Source organism: Helicoverpa armigera, chromosome 23 (genome assembly GCF_030705265.1).
Source record: "Helicoverpa armigera isolate CAAS_96S chromosome 23, ASM3070526v1, whole genome shotgun sequence".
Classification (NCBI taxonomy): Eukaryota; Metazoa; Arthropoda; class Insecta; order Lepidoptera; family Noctuidae; genus Helicoverpa; species Helicoverpa armigera.
The window spans coordinates 1,500,571-1,519,741 of record NC_087142.1 but is presented as its reverse complement, the minus strand read 5'-3'; the positions used below and the strand labels follow the sequence as shown (position 1 = coordinate 1,519,741).

The window sequence follows — 19,171 nt, the reverse complement described above, 5'->3', positions numbered from 1 at the left end:
CTGACTTTACTGGATGACTATATATTTAATGAAATTTTAAAAAAAGACTAGTAGTAGCCATCAACAGTTTTTTGTCTTACTTCAAAAGAAGGAAGTTTCATTTCGATTTTGGCTACTTGGTGTTTTCTTCAATAAAAAAATTTGCAAATTGTAAGAGTACTTTTTTTGCTAATCCAGTTTTGCCTGTAGATATCACAAAATTACATTTGTGATTTACGGTTGGCACACAGCACTAATTGCAATTGTTGAAATATTGCTGATACTTGTTTTTTCAAGTTAAAATGGAGTAATTATTGTCATAAGGTTTAGTAATATAGTGTAAAATCCTGTAAGGAAAGTGCACCTTGTTTTGCTGGCGAAGATTTTTATAAGACATCCTGTGTGCCTTTTTATTTATTTACTAGCTTCCTTCAGCTGTTTGAACTGCGTTTCATGGAAACTACATCTTGCACCTTGCACAGATATGCCACTGATGATAATCGATTTTCTCTTTCCTTTATTTTTCAGGCAACTAAGACAATTTTTCAGTGTAGATATATCTTTTCAGACTAGATATATTTCCTGGTCTCACATAGAATAGACTCAAGATACTGACTAACCTAAAGCAATATTGAAATGATTGCGGTTGCCAATCCAGTCAGATCACGCACTGATTCATTCACACTTAGTATAGGAAATCATCAGCACTTAACAATTTCAACCCCATTTTTTTAAAAAGTAAGTTAAAAAAACAGAAATCGTCTCTACCCACACCTTTTACCCACATCTGAAAAATCTGATTCAACGATATTTCTAAGCGCTGTGATTACATTAGACAGTTCAAAGGCACCTGTATGCTGGTGCTCTGCCTATACTCCTCGTTCTATGGAGTTCACAAAACAATCGAATGTTGAACGCTCCCGCGGAGATGACGCTTCGAAACGCATTATGGGATTGTGGTACTATTTGTTCTCGATGGAGAGAAGTGAGTTATTTTTGTGTTTGATTTAAAGTTCTTTATAGAGTTCTTTACACAAGCTTAAACTACTTATCTTTTAAATAACAAAATACTATACACAAAATTAACTTATGATTAATTTGGCAAAAAGACAAAGTAAATTCTACAAGTAGTTTCACCCACCTTCTGTGGAAACTACTTCACGAATGCACTGAATAGAAACCTACCCTGCTCCCACAATAAACAGGGTATCTGACATTGTTTTTTTTTTCAAATCGGATAAACAGTTCTTGAGATTAGGGCTATCAAGCAAACAAACAAATAAACTCTTCAACTTCACCTTTTATTGTAATTTTTAACAGTTGCGCAGTTTTTAGATACTGTGTAATAAATCTTGGCAACCTGAAGCATTTTTTGCTATTCTTCAATTAAAAATTATAAATTTAAAAAACCCCCGACCCAAAAAAAGTATGCAATAATTATGACAAAAGGTTAAAAACGCTAAACCCTATAAAAAGCAAAAAATAACTTTTAACACTACGTAAACTAAATTTTGACGTGTCGGGGGACCGCTCTAATTCATTACTTTAGATACGTGTTTTTTTTTTAAACGAATGTTGTAATTAGGTAAGTATCATTTTATTTATGTAAGTATTTATGAAGGTAAAAAGCGGTCCCCCGACACGTCAAAATTTAGTTTACGTAGTGTTAAAAGTTATTTTTTGCTTTTTATAGGGTTTAGCGTTTTTAACCTTTTGTCATAATTATTGCATACTTTTTTTGGGTCGGGGGTTTTTTAAATTTATAATTTAATTTTATTTCATGCTTTTTAAAGGAGCTCCTTAATTTTTCCTTCTTTCATTTAATTTATTTTATCTTAAGATGGGGTCGCTATATACGATCTCGGCCAAAGGAAGCTGTTTAACAATCCTCATGACAAACTGGCTCTGGGAGAATTGCACAGACTGAGAAACAATAAAGATTAACCTTTGGACATTCTAGATTTTCAGCAAAAATATAAATCGGTTTATCCGTTTCATTCCGGCATTTCAGGGTTTCATCCGCCACATCCCATTTCCAGCATCAGGTTCTCGTCAAGACAAATTCAACGAGCCCAAACTCGATGGGTTTACTAAAAGGCAGTTCAGGGTTACGTCTCCTACCTTCGTGCCCTAACAGCAGACCAGCTCAGTGGTTCCAAAAGACATTAGGGTTTCAAAATTCAGATCCCACATATACTTGCAAGTAAACAGAGCGTGTAACATTCCTATCACATCTAGCAAACGAGCTGATGACCTTGAAGACCTGAACCGATTTCCACCAAACATAGCTAAGAACACTCCCGACTGACATACCTTTTAAACAAAAAAAACCGCATTACAATCGGATCATCCGTTTGGGAGCTACGATGCCACATACACACACACACACACACACACACACACACACACACACACACACAGACACGTCAAACTTATAACACCCCGTCGTTTTTGCGTCGGGGGTTAAAAAATTAGTCACAGCGAAACATGAGTTCAAAAAACCAATAGTAGTGTCCAACTCACTCGTTTATCACGTCTCGAGTTTGATTATCACGCGCTGTCGAACCGAGCCCCTCCTGACGATTTAATCGCTACAAACAATTTATTTTGCTCGCGAAACACTTTCTGTTTGTCTGTGTGTCTGTTTGTCTCCACAGATGAAACTGTTTGATGGTAGAACTGTATTGGGAAGATACATTTTAATTTATGGAAGTTTAGAAGTGAATAGATTGATTTCTATGAGTTTTTGACAGGAATTTGGTATCAATAGGTTGATGTGGAAGGTCTAGGCAGGTATAGATGGTGTAGCTTTGTAATGAAGCAGGGGGCGTTGATGATGATCGGCCGTTTTGGGTGTTGTAGGCATGCTTGTGACTACGCACATATTTCTTCTTTTTACGTACTTCCCCTATGTATTATTGTGCCCTCATAGAGTCTTCCTACAGGCATATTCCGTTATTTACTCCAACTTGGTCTTCCCTTGTGTACCTACTTCCCATATATCCTCGCTTATGTATCCCTCTTTATACTCAAAAATAAAGAAATATCTAAGGATTAAAAATCTACGCTTCCGCTGAACCAGCAAGAAAGAGTGGGTCAAATATTACATTATAAATAGGAAATAGTATCCCATCAAAATTTCTTCAGAAAACCAATACATCTGTCGCTTCCCACATTTCAAATATTAAACGAAATAATATTCGGGTATACAAAGCCGCGTTTGATCGACATGTACCATTAACTCGGCCGGTTTACGAGCTGAACTGTTGAAGGTCCATGGAGAACAAAATAACTAGCGGAGGTGCCATAACGGGAAATCTCCTAAGAAAGTAGCGCGCCAAAATGCGGGTGTATAGGGAACGAGGAACGTCACTATCTTCGCCTTTGCACGCCTTTGGACCCGATCCTACGGAAAATCGTTGACAGTTGTCTCAAAGAACCCGAACGCCTCGTTAGTTATCTCGTAACTGATGGTTTTGGGCATGCCCACTGTACGAATTTAACGTACCTATATGGAGTTTCTTGCCGACTCTTCTCCATGAAACCAACTTTTTGGAATCGTGCAACAATTGTGACGTTTTATAGGCATGCGAAGGCCTACTTCGAAAAGAAGGCGCCTGACCTACCTGCATTTTGACATATCTGCTATATTTATATATTTCCTTACTCAGTGCCTTAGGCCACAATTTGGGACCTCAAAGGCCACATGCTGGGTCAGAAATTCAATAAAGTTGTCAATAACTTGTATATAAAATAACGCCTCCCGATGACCCTAGGCGCCAAGCTTGCTTCGGAACAAATAAATGTGTACAGTACGTTTTGTTTATTGTAACTGGTTTGTGGAGGCCATTTTGGTTGGTCGCAAGTGTAATGGGGTGAGGTTTTGTGTTTATAGTGTGTTGATGTTTTTTTTTTTTAAATTAAGTGGGGTACTTTTTGGATAAGTACTCTATAATTTTTGGCGGTTATAAAATGTCTGTAATTAAAATGCAGAAAAACTGGTTGAAAAAGAGTATTAAATTTTCATTCACATATGTGTAATATTTATTAATACTTTACCCAAATTCTCCAAACATCTCATGCCTGAAATATTTCATATCTTAAAATAAAAATAGGAAGCCGAGTCAATTTTTTTAAAGTTTCATGAATTTTCACATGGAACATTATTATCATCTTCGAGTTTAAAACTAAAACTTCAATGTCCTCAGCACCTATTTCCATTATCTCACCTGCGTCAAAGAAAGCTTTTGGATTGAGATTGCCGATTTTTTTTACGCTGGTCTTCCTTCAACGCATAGGTGAAACTGCAATATCAAAACTTTGATTTTCAAAGTCATTTCACACAGCATTGATACAAATATTTGTGCAATACAACTTCGGATCACAATCCAGTCGTGGACGCCTATGCATCTAAATGTGAAAATTGTGGGATGTATTTTACCTGAACTACTAAAACAACGTGATGTTTTCCTCGAATAGGCTGAGATGTAAGTGCATAAAATTCCTATACAATGTCTAGGTAATGTTTTGAGCCACTTCATTTACGACGTAATATCTAACATCGGAGTCGCTAAAGAGTTTGTTAGTTATATTTTTTAGATGTACATCGCTCACCAATTATAGTTTCTCTTTCTTCGATGATCAAGTTCATCGTTTATACTTAACATTTTTTAGTGGGTTATCAGGATCGTTCCAGATCCAGTTCTTCTACTCCTGTTCATGTTCTAGTTACAATTCTAGTTCCGAAGTCAAAGTCAAAACTCTGTTTCAGTTCTAGTTTCCAAAGTGCTAAGTAGTTGAAGCTTATAAAACAGTAGGTACCATTCAAATAAACTAACCCACAATTCTGATTTCGGTCACCTTAGAGTTCTATTCACAGGAGCAAACTAATAAATAGATGCCTCAAGTCAAAGCTTAAATACACTCACGTGCATAATTCTAGACCCAACTTCTGGCAAGCAAGTCCTATTGAACTGTTAAATAATTCATTAGCTGATCACCTCTAAAGAGGAAGTTCACTCAATCGATTGAGCATATTCCAAACTGTTGGAGCCCTAACTTTTTGGCCTCAAGTGTAAATTACACGGGTGGCTGCTGCAAAGTTTTGGGTGGCAGTTTTATTGTTTAACGGTGTAAACGAAGCAGCCAAGCATAAGAAGTTCAAGTACGTGTGGGTCAGGAATGCGACTATCCTGGTCAAAGAATCTGAGGACTCCTCTACGTTCGCCATTCGCACGGAAGATGATATATCCAGTAAGATTAAGCCAAATTTTCACCATTCAGATCCTAATATTGTTAACTAATACTTCTTCCAGCTTGTCGCTACTTGTTGCTGGGGTTAAGTTTTTGGTTGTAGATGAGTTCATTGCATTTTACGTTGGATATTTATGTTCTCGGTATACCTTGTCTTATGTGGAACTCTTAAGTTTTATTTTTGTCTATAAATATTTTATACTTGCTTACTTAACACGAAATATTATCTTTATATGTTCATGTTATCTAGTTTTTATTTGTTTATATGCGTATTATACTATCATATGTCGGCTGATTTTGGTATTGTTAGTCTTTAAAACCACTGTTTTACACCTGCATACTTTTTTGTTCTGTAAACAATCAATAATTTTCCATCTGAAGCTAAATGCATTACTTTTATCTATACTCTGCAAGTTAAATTGTTTTATTATATTTCCATGCTTTTATAATGGTTGATGATAATAATAATTTATGTATTTATTATCAGAACTGCCGAGGGATCAGGACCAAACTGAATACACTGTATATTAACGTATTGTCTCACTCTTACGATATCATTATTTTAACTGAAACTTGGTTGACGCCGGATATTTCGGAGAATGAGTTTATTGATAACCGCTATTCAGTATACAGATGTGACCGTAATCGTTCCATCTCTAATAAAAAAGATGGAGGAGGCGTCCTGATAGCAATCTCCAAGGCCCTTAATTCGTCATGTCTCACATTGTCTCCTCCATTAATTTTACCGGAACATAAAATAATTAAAGTCCCCTTCCATAATAATAAATATTTATTACTTTGCGCCACTTATATACCTCCTAATACAGTAGAAGATATTTATGTAAACTTTATTGATTCACTGGCTATTTTAATTGACGACCCCTCTATAGAATGCGTTGTATTAGCAGGCGATTTTAATTTACCCGAGCTTAAATGGATCAGTTCTAAAACTTATATGGCATGTGCCGCGAGCAGCATGTATTCAAATGTTAGTCGTCACCTATTGAGTTTTTGCTCACTATTGAATATGAACCAATATAACAGCATTACTAACAACAACGGGCGCATCCTGGACCTATTCTTCTGTAACACACATGTAGTGACTCATACTCCTAATGTTCCACTTTTGCCCCTTGATTCCCACCATCCAGTCTTCTATGCATTAATACCATTTAGAAAACCTTCATTTATATCAAAGCATATAAATCGATGCCAACTAAATTATCATAAATCTAACTATGCTGAGATTAATTCCGAAATTAAAGCCGTTGACTGGCTTAGCCTTTTAGAAAACTTACCTCCTGAGGAAGCTGTTTCAATTTTCTACGAAAAAATCTATGATATCATTAAGCTACACACTCCCTCGCACAAACCTAAAAGCTGTAATTTTCCGAATTGGTTTACTAAATCATTATTGCACACACACAGAAAGAAATCTCTAGCATGGACGAAGTGGAAAAAATATGGAAATATTAGCGACTATGAAGTTTTTTCCATTTATAGAGCGAAATTTAAAAGAGACGTCGACATATGCTATAAAAAATATATGAATACGGTGGAAGATACCGTGGCTGTCAATATGAAAGCATTTTGGTCGTATGTCTCCAGTCGTAAAGCCAGTAGCAGTATCCCCTCCACAGTCTATTACCAACAACACTCTTCCAATGATCCCGCTTCTATTTGTAATTTATTCTCCACATTTTTCCACTCAGTATATGAACCCTCTACCTTCGATCATAATTCTTGGGAACCACCGACCCCTACTCCTGATAATGATATTAACCTTTGCAATTTACACTTTTCTATGGACAAGATACAGAGTGAACTTAAGTCTCTAGATGCATCTAAAGGACCGGGCCCTGACGGTATTCCCTCTATCTTCTTAAAAAACACCTGCGACACACTGTGCGTTCCTCTATTTTTGCTTTTTAATAAATGTATTAGCAATGGCGTGTTCCCAGAGATTTGGAAACGAGCTAACATTGTTCCAGTCCATAAAAGCGGTTCTAAGAATGATGTGTCTACATACCGCCCAATCTCTTTGCTATCGGGGCTCTCTAAACTTTTTGAAAAACTCGTTCATAGTGAGATCTACCCCGTCCTGCGCCACGTGATATTAAAAGAACAACATGGGTTTGTGAAAGATAGGTCCTGCGTAAGTAACCTCCTCCTTTTCACATCGCAGTTATTTGATAGCCTTGATAATAGACAGCAAATAGATGCAGTATATACTGATTTCCAAAAAGCTTTCGACAAAGTGGATCACAAGTTACTACTAGATAAAATTGCTTTTAACGGCATAAGAGGAAATCTGCTTCGCTGGTTTGTCTCTTACGTTACTGATAGGACTCAAAAAGTGGTGATAAACGGCTATGAGTCTAGCCCCATTCAAGTCACATCTGGCGTCCCGCAAGGATCCATTCTAGGTCCATTACTATTCATTTTATTTATTAACGACGTCAAAAATTGTTTTCAATCTTCGAAATTTCTCCTATATGCGGACGATTTAAAGATATATAAAAATATCACTAATCAATCTGACTGTTTAGATTTTCAGAAGGACCTTGATCGTTTCGTAGAATACTGCTCTTCTAACAAACTTCAGCTTAGTTACTCTAAATGTCATAGCATTACGTTTACCAAAAAGAAATTAGTGGTCAAATTTAGTTATTCTTTAGGACATTCTGTCTTAAATAATGTTACTTGTGTCCGCGATCTTGGTGTTCAGTTAGACTCCAAGCTCCATCTCGATGTGCATGTGAACAATATAGTTAATAAAGCTTATCAAATGTTTGGCTTCGTAATGCGTGCAGCTAGAGAATTCCGCCGCCCCGCCACTTACTTGCACTTATACAAATCTATAATCAGACCACAATTAGAATTCGCAGTCCCTATTTGGAATCCTTTTTACAAAAAATATATAGAAATATTGGAGTTAGTCCAACGAAAATACCTTCGCTCTATGCACTACAGATGCTTTCGCAAAAAGGCTTCCTACCAATCATTGCTCGAAAAATATAATATCCTGACCCTACAATCCAGACGCACGCTCCTAGAAATGATGACCCTGTTCAGTATATGCCGCAATAAGTTTGACTGTTCTGATCTTGTGAAAAGTCTGTGCTACCTGGTCCCTCGCACAGTGCAGAGTAGAGAAGTGCGTTCACGCAGTTTATTTGCCACTAACTCAGGCGCACGCGCACCACTGCACCGATTGGTCGACACGTATAATAAAAAGTTTGGATCTATTGATATTATATTTCTGAATAAGAATAAGTTCAAAAATCAAATTATTTCCACTTTAAAGGCACAGCCATGATTTTCTATAAATTTTATGTATTAAATTTTGATCCAGCATGTATTTAGCATTATGTTTATCTTTGTATATATTTTTTTTTTTATAAGCCGTTTTATTTTATTACTAACCTTTATATTTGTCCCTAGTATTAAGATGCAGTGCCTATTATTATTAGCTTTTTTATTATTTTTTTCACGTTGCTTTATATTCCGAGATCCATTTCAATTACAAACCGAGTAATAATTGTAATAATTTTAACTTTGTATTGAGTACCTTTAAGTTTGCCCTTACTGTTACTTACAGTACCTATGCTAAGTATTTAATATGGTAATCTGTGGATAGCGTTGTGAGTAGTATATTTGTTTATCCTGTTATTTAAGTACTCCAATCATGTGTAATATTTAATATACTGCTGTTTGTTGTCCCTAATATAATAAAATAAAATAAAATAAAATTTTTACTTTACAAAATTCTTAATTTTGTGTTTTTTTTTGACGTGGGTATTCTTCGGAATTTGCGTAGTTTCGGTGTCTCTGTAATTGCGCATACATTTTTGGGAATTTAACTCGTACACAAGACATTTTAAGCTCTCAAAGCCTAAGAGCTTGTTTGGTGTCTTGACTTAAAAAAATATTTCAAAATTGTTAGTGATCTAACTTATCGGCTATATTTTATCCGGGTGCAAGTATTAGTATATGTATACGTTGCAGAAGCTTGTCACAATATATTTTCTTTCTACACTACAAGCCAAAAAAACAACCAAATTTTTTGTTTTAAATTAACACCTCAATCGAAGGGGATCCCCCTTCCGAAAAAGAGTAAATTAATTCGGTTTTTTCTTCACCAGGAATTTCAGCGTTTTTCCTTGAACAGTGTTCGATAAAGGGAAAATTTACAGTATCTTAATACAAGGGGAACTCTGAGATATTGTAAAGAGGCTAGAAAAATGATGAGTTTGCTATGTGAAGCTTAAGAGTATCCGTACACTGCAAACTTTTAGTCGGCCACTATTTTGTATGGGCTTATAAATCAGAATGAAGTTACCTATTGAAAAGCATATCATATAACAACTATCTGGTATTTGTCCGATATCAGTCCGACTAAAAACTTTGATTCATCATCATCTCCCGAGCCTTTTCCCAACTATGTTGGAGTCGGCTTCCAGTCTAACCGGATACGGCTGAATACTTACCAGTGTTTCACAAGGAGAGACTGCCTATCGAATCTCCTCAACCCAGTTACCCGGGCAACCCAATACTCCTTGATGAGACTGGTTGTCAGACTTCCTGGCTCCTGACTACCTGTAACGACTACCAAGGATGTTCGATGAATATTATTGGCCGACTGTTTATTCTGCAGTGTACGCATACTCTAAGTACAATATCTTGAAGTATCTACAGCATCTAAGCATCTCGATTTATGAAGGTAAATTTATTTTCTGTAAGAAAACTCTTTTTTCTCTACTTGAAGCTGCTTAGGTTGTTTGTTTACATTTTTAAAAGGATTCTTATAGAATACTGTTGCATTGGACAGGAATATTCTATTTACTTATATTTTTACCGGGCTGTTTTTTTTTCTAACCCCTTTGATACGACTGATCTGCTTTCTTACTGGTAAAGGATTCTTCTTCTTCTTCTTAGCGTTTATCCCGTCTTGTGACGGGGTCCGCTTTCCGTATCTTCTTCTTCCACTTCACTCTATCCTGGACATCTTCCTCTTTGAGTTCGCAGATTTCCATGTCTTTCTTACTGGTAAAGGATGACTAAATTAAATGACAAATCATTAACCACCCATTTAAGATTGTTTATGTAATACCATATGAACGGTCACCCATACAAATGCAAACCTCGGCACATGGTAGTATCAACAACAATAATCTATTTAAACAGAAAATGTATTTTGTTCATTTGTACCCTAAAGGCTCTAAAACTACCGAACCGATTTGAAAAATTCTTACAGTATTGGAAAGCCACACTATTCTCCAGTAACATAGGCTATATTATTTTTATCCAGGTACAGGTAGAAGTTCCCCCAGGATGCGGGTGAAACCGCATGAAATCAGCTAGCAACAACATATTTTAATTACACATAGACTTTAATAAATCACACAAAAAAAATTAAACCAAAAAAGCTATTTTTAATAAAAACACAGCTCACACGCAGTTTTCAGCGAAAAACGCCCGTTCATCACGTGTTAATCCCTTGTCAAATAGTGAATTTTCATTTACAATATTTTACGTTAAAAACAGGGCTAATAGGATGTCGACACAGCATTAAAGTGCAGGGAACTACTTTGACTGCAAGCCGCCGCATACTACATGGTTTACAATTTGTGTGGTACAAGTTACGAGAGAAGGATGTTGGAATTATAATTAATATTTATTAAATGTTACCCTTTATTGAGTGTTGAAACCTTCCCTTGGCCATCAAGCAACACCTTCTAGACGAGCTAATTAGAATAGTTTTTTACGTAGATATCATTTTGGCACCAACACCGACGTTGCTTTTTTTCAATTATTTTCCAGAAAATACCTCTTGTTTCTCTTCAGGTTTCTGCAATAAATACTATTTTTTGCTCTTACCAAATTTTCGAAATATTGCACAAAAAACTGTATGTCATGATTTCTTTAAAGTTGTTTCGTCGTTGAAGCTAGACAGACAAAAATAAACAGAATCACCGTAACAACTTTTGTGCACAGATAGAAAAAAATATAAAGACCTGCCTATCCATTTCCTCAATACGCAATAACTTTATTGCATACCATAATGTGTACAGGCTGGTGGGTAAAATTCCTATACAACCGCTACGTCACAATTAAATTAATAATAAATTAATAATATTAAATTACAGTTCTTATAATTCAAAAGAAAACATTATATTCAATGAAAATACTATAAAACCTTCAACTTTAAAATACACCAAATTCTCAAATCGCTGTAAGCTCATGCCTTGATTACGTGTTAACGTCAGATGCGATTAAATACTTAATAACACTGTGTTTGTAATGAGTGCACTGATTATTATTTACATTATTTTTTGTTGGGAACAAAAGCTCTCAAAATTATTGTTCTGTCTCGTTTATTTAACTACTAGCAGCCATTTTGTACTCGTATTTCGTTTTACATGAGTGAAATGGAATTTAATTCATGTTTTTACACTTAAATAAAACTACTTTTACGGATTTTATCGCGGTTATATTATATTATTTAATCCCGACGTTTCGGATCCCTCACAGCATCCATGGTCACGGGCAGACTAAGGTGTTGGTCGTCTTGACACACTAGTTACAAACAGCTACCCTACACTTTGCTAATTATTATTGACAATCCGATTCACGCAAAACGAGCTCACTGTATCCTTAGGTCGAGCAGTTGTAGGCTTGGATTTTGATTTAATAGTTTCTATGATGGGATTCCAAGCAGGTGGTATGACCCAGCCATCTTCTCTATTGAAATTTGTTTTTACACTTGTTGTAAAGTATGCATTTATAAATGCATGTTAATTGGGTTTGTGTATGAATGTTTGTATATCAGGATCTTTACTATTCCTGAATCTATTATAAACTACATTTTAGCGATCAATACCCTCGGTACTCTTTGGTACTCTTAGGGGCAAGGTAACTCTTTCGAACAATTGTACAGCCCAGGGGTCATCTAGATACCTACAATATAGTCGAGTTTTTGAGTTGGAATCACAAAGAAAAAGGGTTACAGTATGATCTGAAAATGAGGCCTTGGTTCCAGTCTACTACAATATGCATATACTTACCAGAATGATTCATGATTATAATCCATATATGTTAAGTTGTGGTGAGAAATAAAAACAATTTGTATTTCCTTAAAACACCAGAAAATCTCAGTGAATGAAACCACATGTTATACCTAGTCACTGAAATCAACATTTAAATAGGATTTATGAACGACCAACCCAGTCCATTATGAACTTACACATACTAAATGGTTGATAGTCCCTTCCAGTCGACCGCACCATTGTAAAAACCCATAAAAACTATGACGATCCACAACCAAGCTATTCTATAAGGTCGTAAACGACAATTTGCTAGTACCATAACGCGATAGGCAGATATATGGAGGAAGGAAATGTAGCGGAGATACCATAAGGAAGGTAGGTCAGGCGCCTTCTTGTAGGTCAAGCACGGTAGGCGTGATCAGTTACAAGAACTAACAAGACGTTTGGATTCCTCGACAAATCAAAACCAATCTGCGAAAGATTATTATTGATTAATTGGTGATTTTATTTTGAAAATAATGTGTTCCATAGAAGTTGTGCAATAAGAACGTTCCTCGTCCCCCGAACGCCCGCATTTTGGTGCACTACTTTCTTAGGAGATCTTTCGCTATGACATTTTTTTTTTTTTCAAAGACGTCAAAAATCATCAAATGATCCCGCTGTGCTTTAGCTGCGGTAAGGGTGTCAGACTCTTACTGACTAAAAACCGTCGAGGTCCGTCGTAGGCCTTTTATGTACCAGGGCCGCCTTTCGAACATTCCCGTAGCCCCTTCAGCGGTATGACATCTCTGGTAGTCATGTTATTCTCCATGGGTAGATATTATAGGCTAGTAAATCGATAGGCTTCTAGAGATTGCAATTTATAAAGCTTTATAGATAGTGGGGAAGGTTTTTATGTTACGGAACCCTTGCGCCTCGTTTGGGATTTTAGGGGTGGGTTACGGATCTCTGGTTTGTTTGTGTTTTTTGGAATTATACGAGTAGTTATGGGATTTGATTATTTTATTATTATCGTGCTCTCGATCCCAGATAAAAGTAGCGAGATCCCAGTTAAGTGTAACAGCCCTTTCACACGGCAGTCCAGTTTTGCGGGACCGACATTTTACTGTATCCTGCAAAACTAAACTACGTGTGAACACAGCGTCCGTTTTTGCAGGATTCCCGCTTTTTACTGGGCGAACGATCCAGTTTCAAGTGACAAAACTGAATCGCACAAATCGACGGGAACAGCATTTTGCAGGATCCTGCATGCGGTTTGCTCGTGTGAGCACTAGCATATAATATCTTTTGCGATCAAACGGGATCCTGCAAAAAACGGTATCCTGCAAAAAACTGGACTGCCGTGTGAAAGGGCCGTAAGTTGTTTCATCAAAATATGTTAAGTAGTTTTTATGTGAACGTGGGACAACTTTATAATATTGGTTAATGAAATATGATTCTGAAAATGGATAGTATTTATACTTCAAGCTTTCAAATCCATGGGTAGCAGATCTAAATGCCAGTTCAGATCGTCGGATTTCTCTTAGAACATCAAGATGACCTTCAACTCACAGCGCTTTCATACTAGTGGAATTTGAGCTGGCTACACTTAGGTAATTAAATTAAAATTTATTACCAATAGAAACGATGACAACTGAAACTGCGCGACAGTTTTCGAATGTGTCGAGCGTATTACGCGACCTCGCGACAATATTCGCTAGTCTGAAAGCGCCGTTATCACGCGACAACAGCGTAACGTGTGTTCCGAGGAGTTCTTTTTTTTATTCACAAAGCTATGAAAATCAGTTATTACTTTACGATTCGAATAAAATAAAAATGAATTATTGGAAACCATTAGCTTATATTCTGGTTTTATTAATTGTGTGATTATAGCACATAATATTAACAATGGGATTATAACGGTCTATTTGATACAAATATATACCTACCAACATATTATGTAGTACGTAAATCCTTCCACAAATATTATAAACGCGAAGTATGTATTATTTATGCATGTTTATTATTGTTTCACGCAAAAAATACGTATAAATGGATTTTAATGAAACTCGACAGAATAGCGCTTGTAGATTTTTTCTCGGGAAACGTTTAAAACTGCTACTATAATAACTTTAAAAACATAACGATTCTTCGAAATAATCGATACATCACAACACATATTCACATAATCGTTTTATTTATCATTTCGTACAAGCAACTCCACATTCAAGTAAAGCTCTCGATTTATTGCGAGAATCGAATAATTGATACCAATCGATATAGTAGAGATGAATAAATCGTAGCTGGCTATACCCAGGGATTTGAATGACGGAGTCTGATCAAAATATAATAGAATCAAAAATGTCGTGAATTCTTTGTTTGTTGTTTCGTAATGTTATTACAGTGCAGAGGTCAGGGAATTGTTATTATTTTATTAGATTTGTTCGGACAAAGTCAATGTCAAAAGTTTTGTGTGATGTAGACGGTCAAGTGAGAATACCTATAGAAAAACTAGCTGTCCCACGCGATTTCTCTCGAGTCTCAGGGAAATTTCTTCCTGTATCCGAGTAAAACATAGCCTTTGTGCAGCGCCGATAATGTAGCTTAATAACAGTGAAAGAATTTTTCTCATCGATTCAGTAGTTCTGGAGCCTATTTAATTCAAACAAACAATCAAATGTTTCCTCTTTATATATTTGTATAGATAAAGAAACAATGCTATTAAATAAAATAAAAAAATAATGCAAGCTTCTACAAGTGGGTAGGCCTCCCACTATATGGACGGATGATCTAGCCAAGGTCGCATGGAAGCAGTGGATGCGGGTTGCTGAAGATCGAGCAAACTGGTGAACCTTGGGGCAGGCAGCAGTCTAGCAGTGGACGTCTTTGGGCTGAATCAACGTCCTTATAAATTATCCTTAACTAGCTGTTGCCCGCGACTTCGTCTGCGTGGGCAATTTAGAATTTCCAATTTCGTTTATTTAATCGTTCATTGCTCAACCCCTGTGGGTGATAGCGTGATAATATATAGCCTATGTGTTGAACCGGCCTCCAGGTAATAGTCATGCAAAATTTGATTTAAATTCATGCAGTACTTTTTGAGATTATCCGGGACAAACATACAGACAAACAGATAAACAGACATACAGACAAAAATTCTAAAAACTACATATTTGGGTTCAGAATCGATCATGGATCATCCCCCAAGTATTCTTTAAAAAAAATATTCAATGTACAGTTTTGACTTTCCTATCATTTTATTATATGTATAGATATAGATATAGATCATCAAGGATCTTTCCTATACCCACAATTCTTACTAAACTAACTCAGGCTTCGATAGCCGATACACTACTAATTGTTTGGCTATCGTATCCGCAATTAGTAACAACATATACGCTGAGTAACAATATATATTATGTTATGTTACCAACAATTTACGTATATGTTGTGTTATTAACAATATGTTATGTTAGTTCCCAACGTGAACTGAAATGGGAGTATTGAGTGGGTGCTATGAATTAATTGCTTTGGCTTTTGGTAGCTATTTCTGTAAATTGGTGTTATTTTATAACTTAACATACGATACATTCGTGAGTGTTGTTATATAGTTTAAAAGGCTGGCGAGAATGACACCAATTTTTACTAGGTAACTGAAAATATTTTTAAGGGTTCGTGGTCAATTAGCTCCAATCTCAGTGGTTTGCTTGAACGCGACAAGTAATTACTACAATGGTTTTTTTTTCAGGATAACAAGCCTTTAAGATTAGGTGGCTTCCTGTATGTCTATTTTCATAAGAAATCGATGTGGTCCAAAATTTAATTTTAGAGGGTAGCAATTAGGTAGCAACTCTGGGTGAAAAAAATCTCAATACTTTTCCGCCGTTTGGGACTGGGAAAAGTGACAGCCATCCTGATATCAGAATGGCTGTCACCTTTGGATGCTGAATATCTTCAAAAATCACGAGGGTAGCAATTGGTAGCAACGAATGGTAGCTGGTAGCAATTGGGTAGCAACTCTCTATATGCATTTCGAGAGTTGTGACGGCGGTCCTGATTCAGACCAGCGCAGCCGTTTGCACTTGAAGTTACAAACTCACTCACACAGTCACACACACACTCGAAAACATTCACCTTTATAATATTTGGTACACTATCGGCCACTTCATCGTCCCATACGCGAAACTAAGTTTGATATATCCATCTACCCAAGACATCTTGTTCAACAAACCACTATACAAACACCCATAGTTTCTGAAACACATTATAATACCGACGAACTGGGTTCCTTAACGGTTATGAAGCAAGCCGCGGTATTAAGTTAGTTTATGTGGCCCGATAAGCTGGCGTCCAATCATTCGCCGCTCTCTAGAGGCTACAATTCAATTTTATATACTTGATTCACGTGAGGGTAGAATCGTTCACTCTGATACCACATATAGTTTTGATTTTGTGGGGGTAGATAGTAAGTGAAAAATATTGATAACAGATTATCTATAGCATGTTTCTTTATACAGTCACGCTATTAAATTGGGAAATTTCTGTAATTATAAACAAATACTTACATGTTGATGTGTATAGGATACTTCTTAAAATGCTCTTTAATAGCTATTATTTTTATTCTTTTTGTATTTTTGTGGTTGTAGCGGCAACAGAAAAAAACATCTTTGAAATTTTCTACCATTCTACTATCAGGGTTTAGTTGTGAGATACAGATGGACCACGAAGTTAATAACTAAGTAAGTATTCGTAATCTGTGGTTATAATTCTGTTTTTACCTATCATTTTTACCCTTTACCCTAGAAGCATACTAAAAAAATAAAATAATAAAAACTAAAACACAAATTACGTAACTGCAGTAAAATTCTAAGGCTGAGGACAGACGTAAAGACGATTACTACTACCTTTTATCGACCTCAAGTTTAGTAAGCCACATTCCTAGAAAGTACCTACTTCAACGCTTCGAATAATAAGAAGTCCGTAATTTGCTTTTCATTGCTGTGAACTAAAGTCCTAGAGTTAGGAAGATAGTGTAAACTAGGACTAATATTAGTAAAGGATTGCATATTACTTGTACTTTTTATAGTGAAAATATCCTGCTTGTTTCGGAAGGCATGATCAATTGGTGACTCTCTGCTGTCATTTGAACATCTTTGACAGTCGTTACGGGTAGTCAGAAATCAGAAGTTAGACAAATCTTATAATCAGTTTTACCAAGGGGTATTGGGTTGCCCAGGCTACTGGGTTGAGAAGGTCAGGTAGGCAGTCGCTCCTTGTAAAATACTGGTATTCTGCTGCATCTGGTTATACTGGAAGCCGACCCCATCATAGTTGAGAAAAGGCTAGACAGATGTCCACATCTACTCTTTTGCAGTTATTTTAAAGGATAAATAAATACAAGTCATAGGAAAACCGTAAGTTTATTTAATAGTCCAACGTTTATTATATTAATCACATAATTTACATAGTTTTTCTCTTAAAAATAACTCGCGTAGATATTTTTGTTTCGGAGAAGTAATTTTAAAAAACAAACAACACATGTTTGACTTAAGATATGTTATTTTTATATTAATTAAGAGATATGTTAACTGTTTTTTATTCAGATAATATTTACATAATATTCACATTAATTTTAAAAATTAAAAATAAACTTATATATACAACTTAGAGATATGTTATTTCTCAGAAAAATATTTACAAAAATAATCTTTGAAGTTATATAATTTTTAAAATAAGTTATTATATTTATCTCCGAGACAAAAAATCTTTATAATTTACAATAATTAAATTGATATGGAAGAGTTTGTCTATCATAAATTCTATAATCATTAACTTATTAACTAACAATTAGTTGTTGGCATCATTTAATAAATGTACAATTTTTTATAGTCTTTGGTATTTTATTTACATATCACTCTGGATTTGATCCATATGCTATCTCTCTGGTATCTGAAACAAAAACAGAAATATCTTATTATTTGCTCCCTTCAATGGAAACTATTTCAAGCAGCCAGATAAAGTATCTAATTGCCTTTTACCTTCCTCACGATTTAAGACTGAAACTGTTCCTATAATGAGGGTTTTAACTTGAGATGAGATTTGGCATGTCAATAGATATTTCACCTCAATCCTAGAGAATCACATCTTAATAATTCTACAGTTTTATCGAAACAGCCTAACAAACGAACATATACACTTGCATGTAAAATATTTGGGATTCCGTTCAATAAGTACCTACGGAGAAAAACTTTAGCCCTTAAGAACTAAAGTCCTTAAAAACTAAACTGGCTTCCGAAATCGAGGTCAATACCATCAAATCTTTGTTTACAAATAAATAAACATAGTTTTGTAAACAATTTTAATTGTTTGTTGTTCAGTTTTTCTCCCAATTATTTTAGGGTCAAAACATAGCTTGTTGCTAAGAAGAACCAATCATGTCATAGAATAGTTAATTCAGCCAATCTTGTTGATGATAACACAACACGACAGATGTATTTCCCAAAGGTATTGGTAGTGTGTAGTCAGTAGCGTATGTATATAGTTTCAGATATATATTGCACTCTAGCTTCCACCCGCGGTTTCACCAACATTCCTTAGAGCGAAGGTAACAAAAACCTTCTCTCGGCTCTAAGCTACCTCCCCTCTAATTTCAGCTTAATCGGTCCAGCCGTTCACGTGCGATGGGGTGACCAAGGGATATAGGGATTCATTTTTATATCTATACATCTATACTAATATTATAAAGAGGAAAACTTTGTTTGTTTGTTTGTTTGTAATGAATAGGCTCCAAAAACTACTGGACCGTTTTTAAATATTCTTTCACCATTACAAAGCTATATTACCTGCGAGTAACATAGGCTATATTTTATCCCGGTGCGGGCAGTAGCTCTCACGGGACGCGGGTGAAATCG

At 35.7% G+C, this 19,171-nt stretch overlaps 1 protein-coding gene across 1 annotated transcript in view; it reads right to left on the bottom strand.

Annotated features, from left to right (window-relative positions):
* Positions 1–18,013: 18,013 nt before the first annotated feature.
* The window catches only part of LOC110381995 (neural cell adhesion molecule 1), a 145,254-nt gene continuing 144,096 nt past the window's right edge, over positions 18,014–19,171 (bottom strand). The window contains exon 18 of the mRNA XM_064040852.1: positions 18,014–18,209. Coding sequence (XP_063896922.1) covers positions 18,195–18,209 — 15 coding nt within the window. The 3' untranslated portion in view covers positions 18,014–18,194. The remainder of the gene's footprint in view (positions 18,210–19,171) is intronic.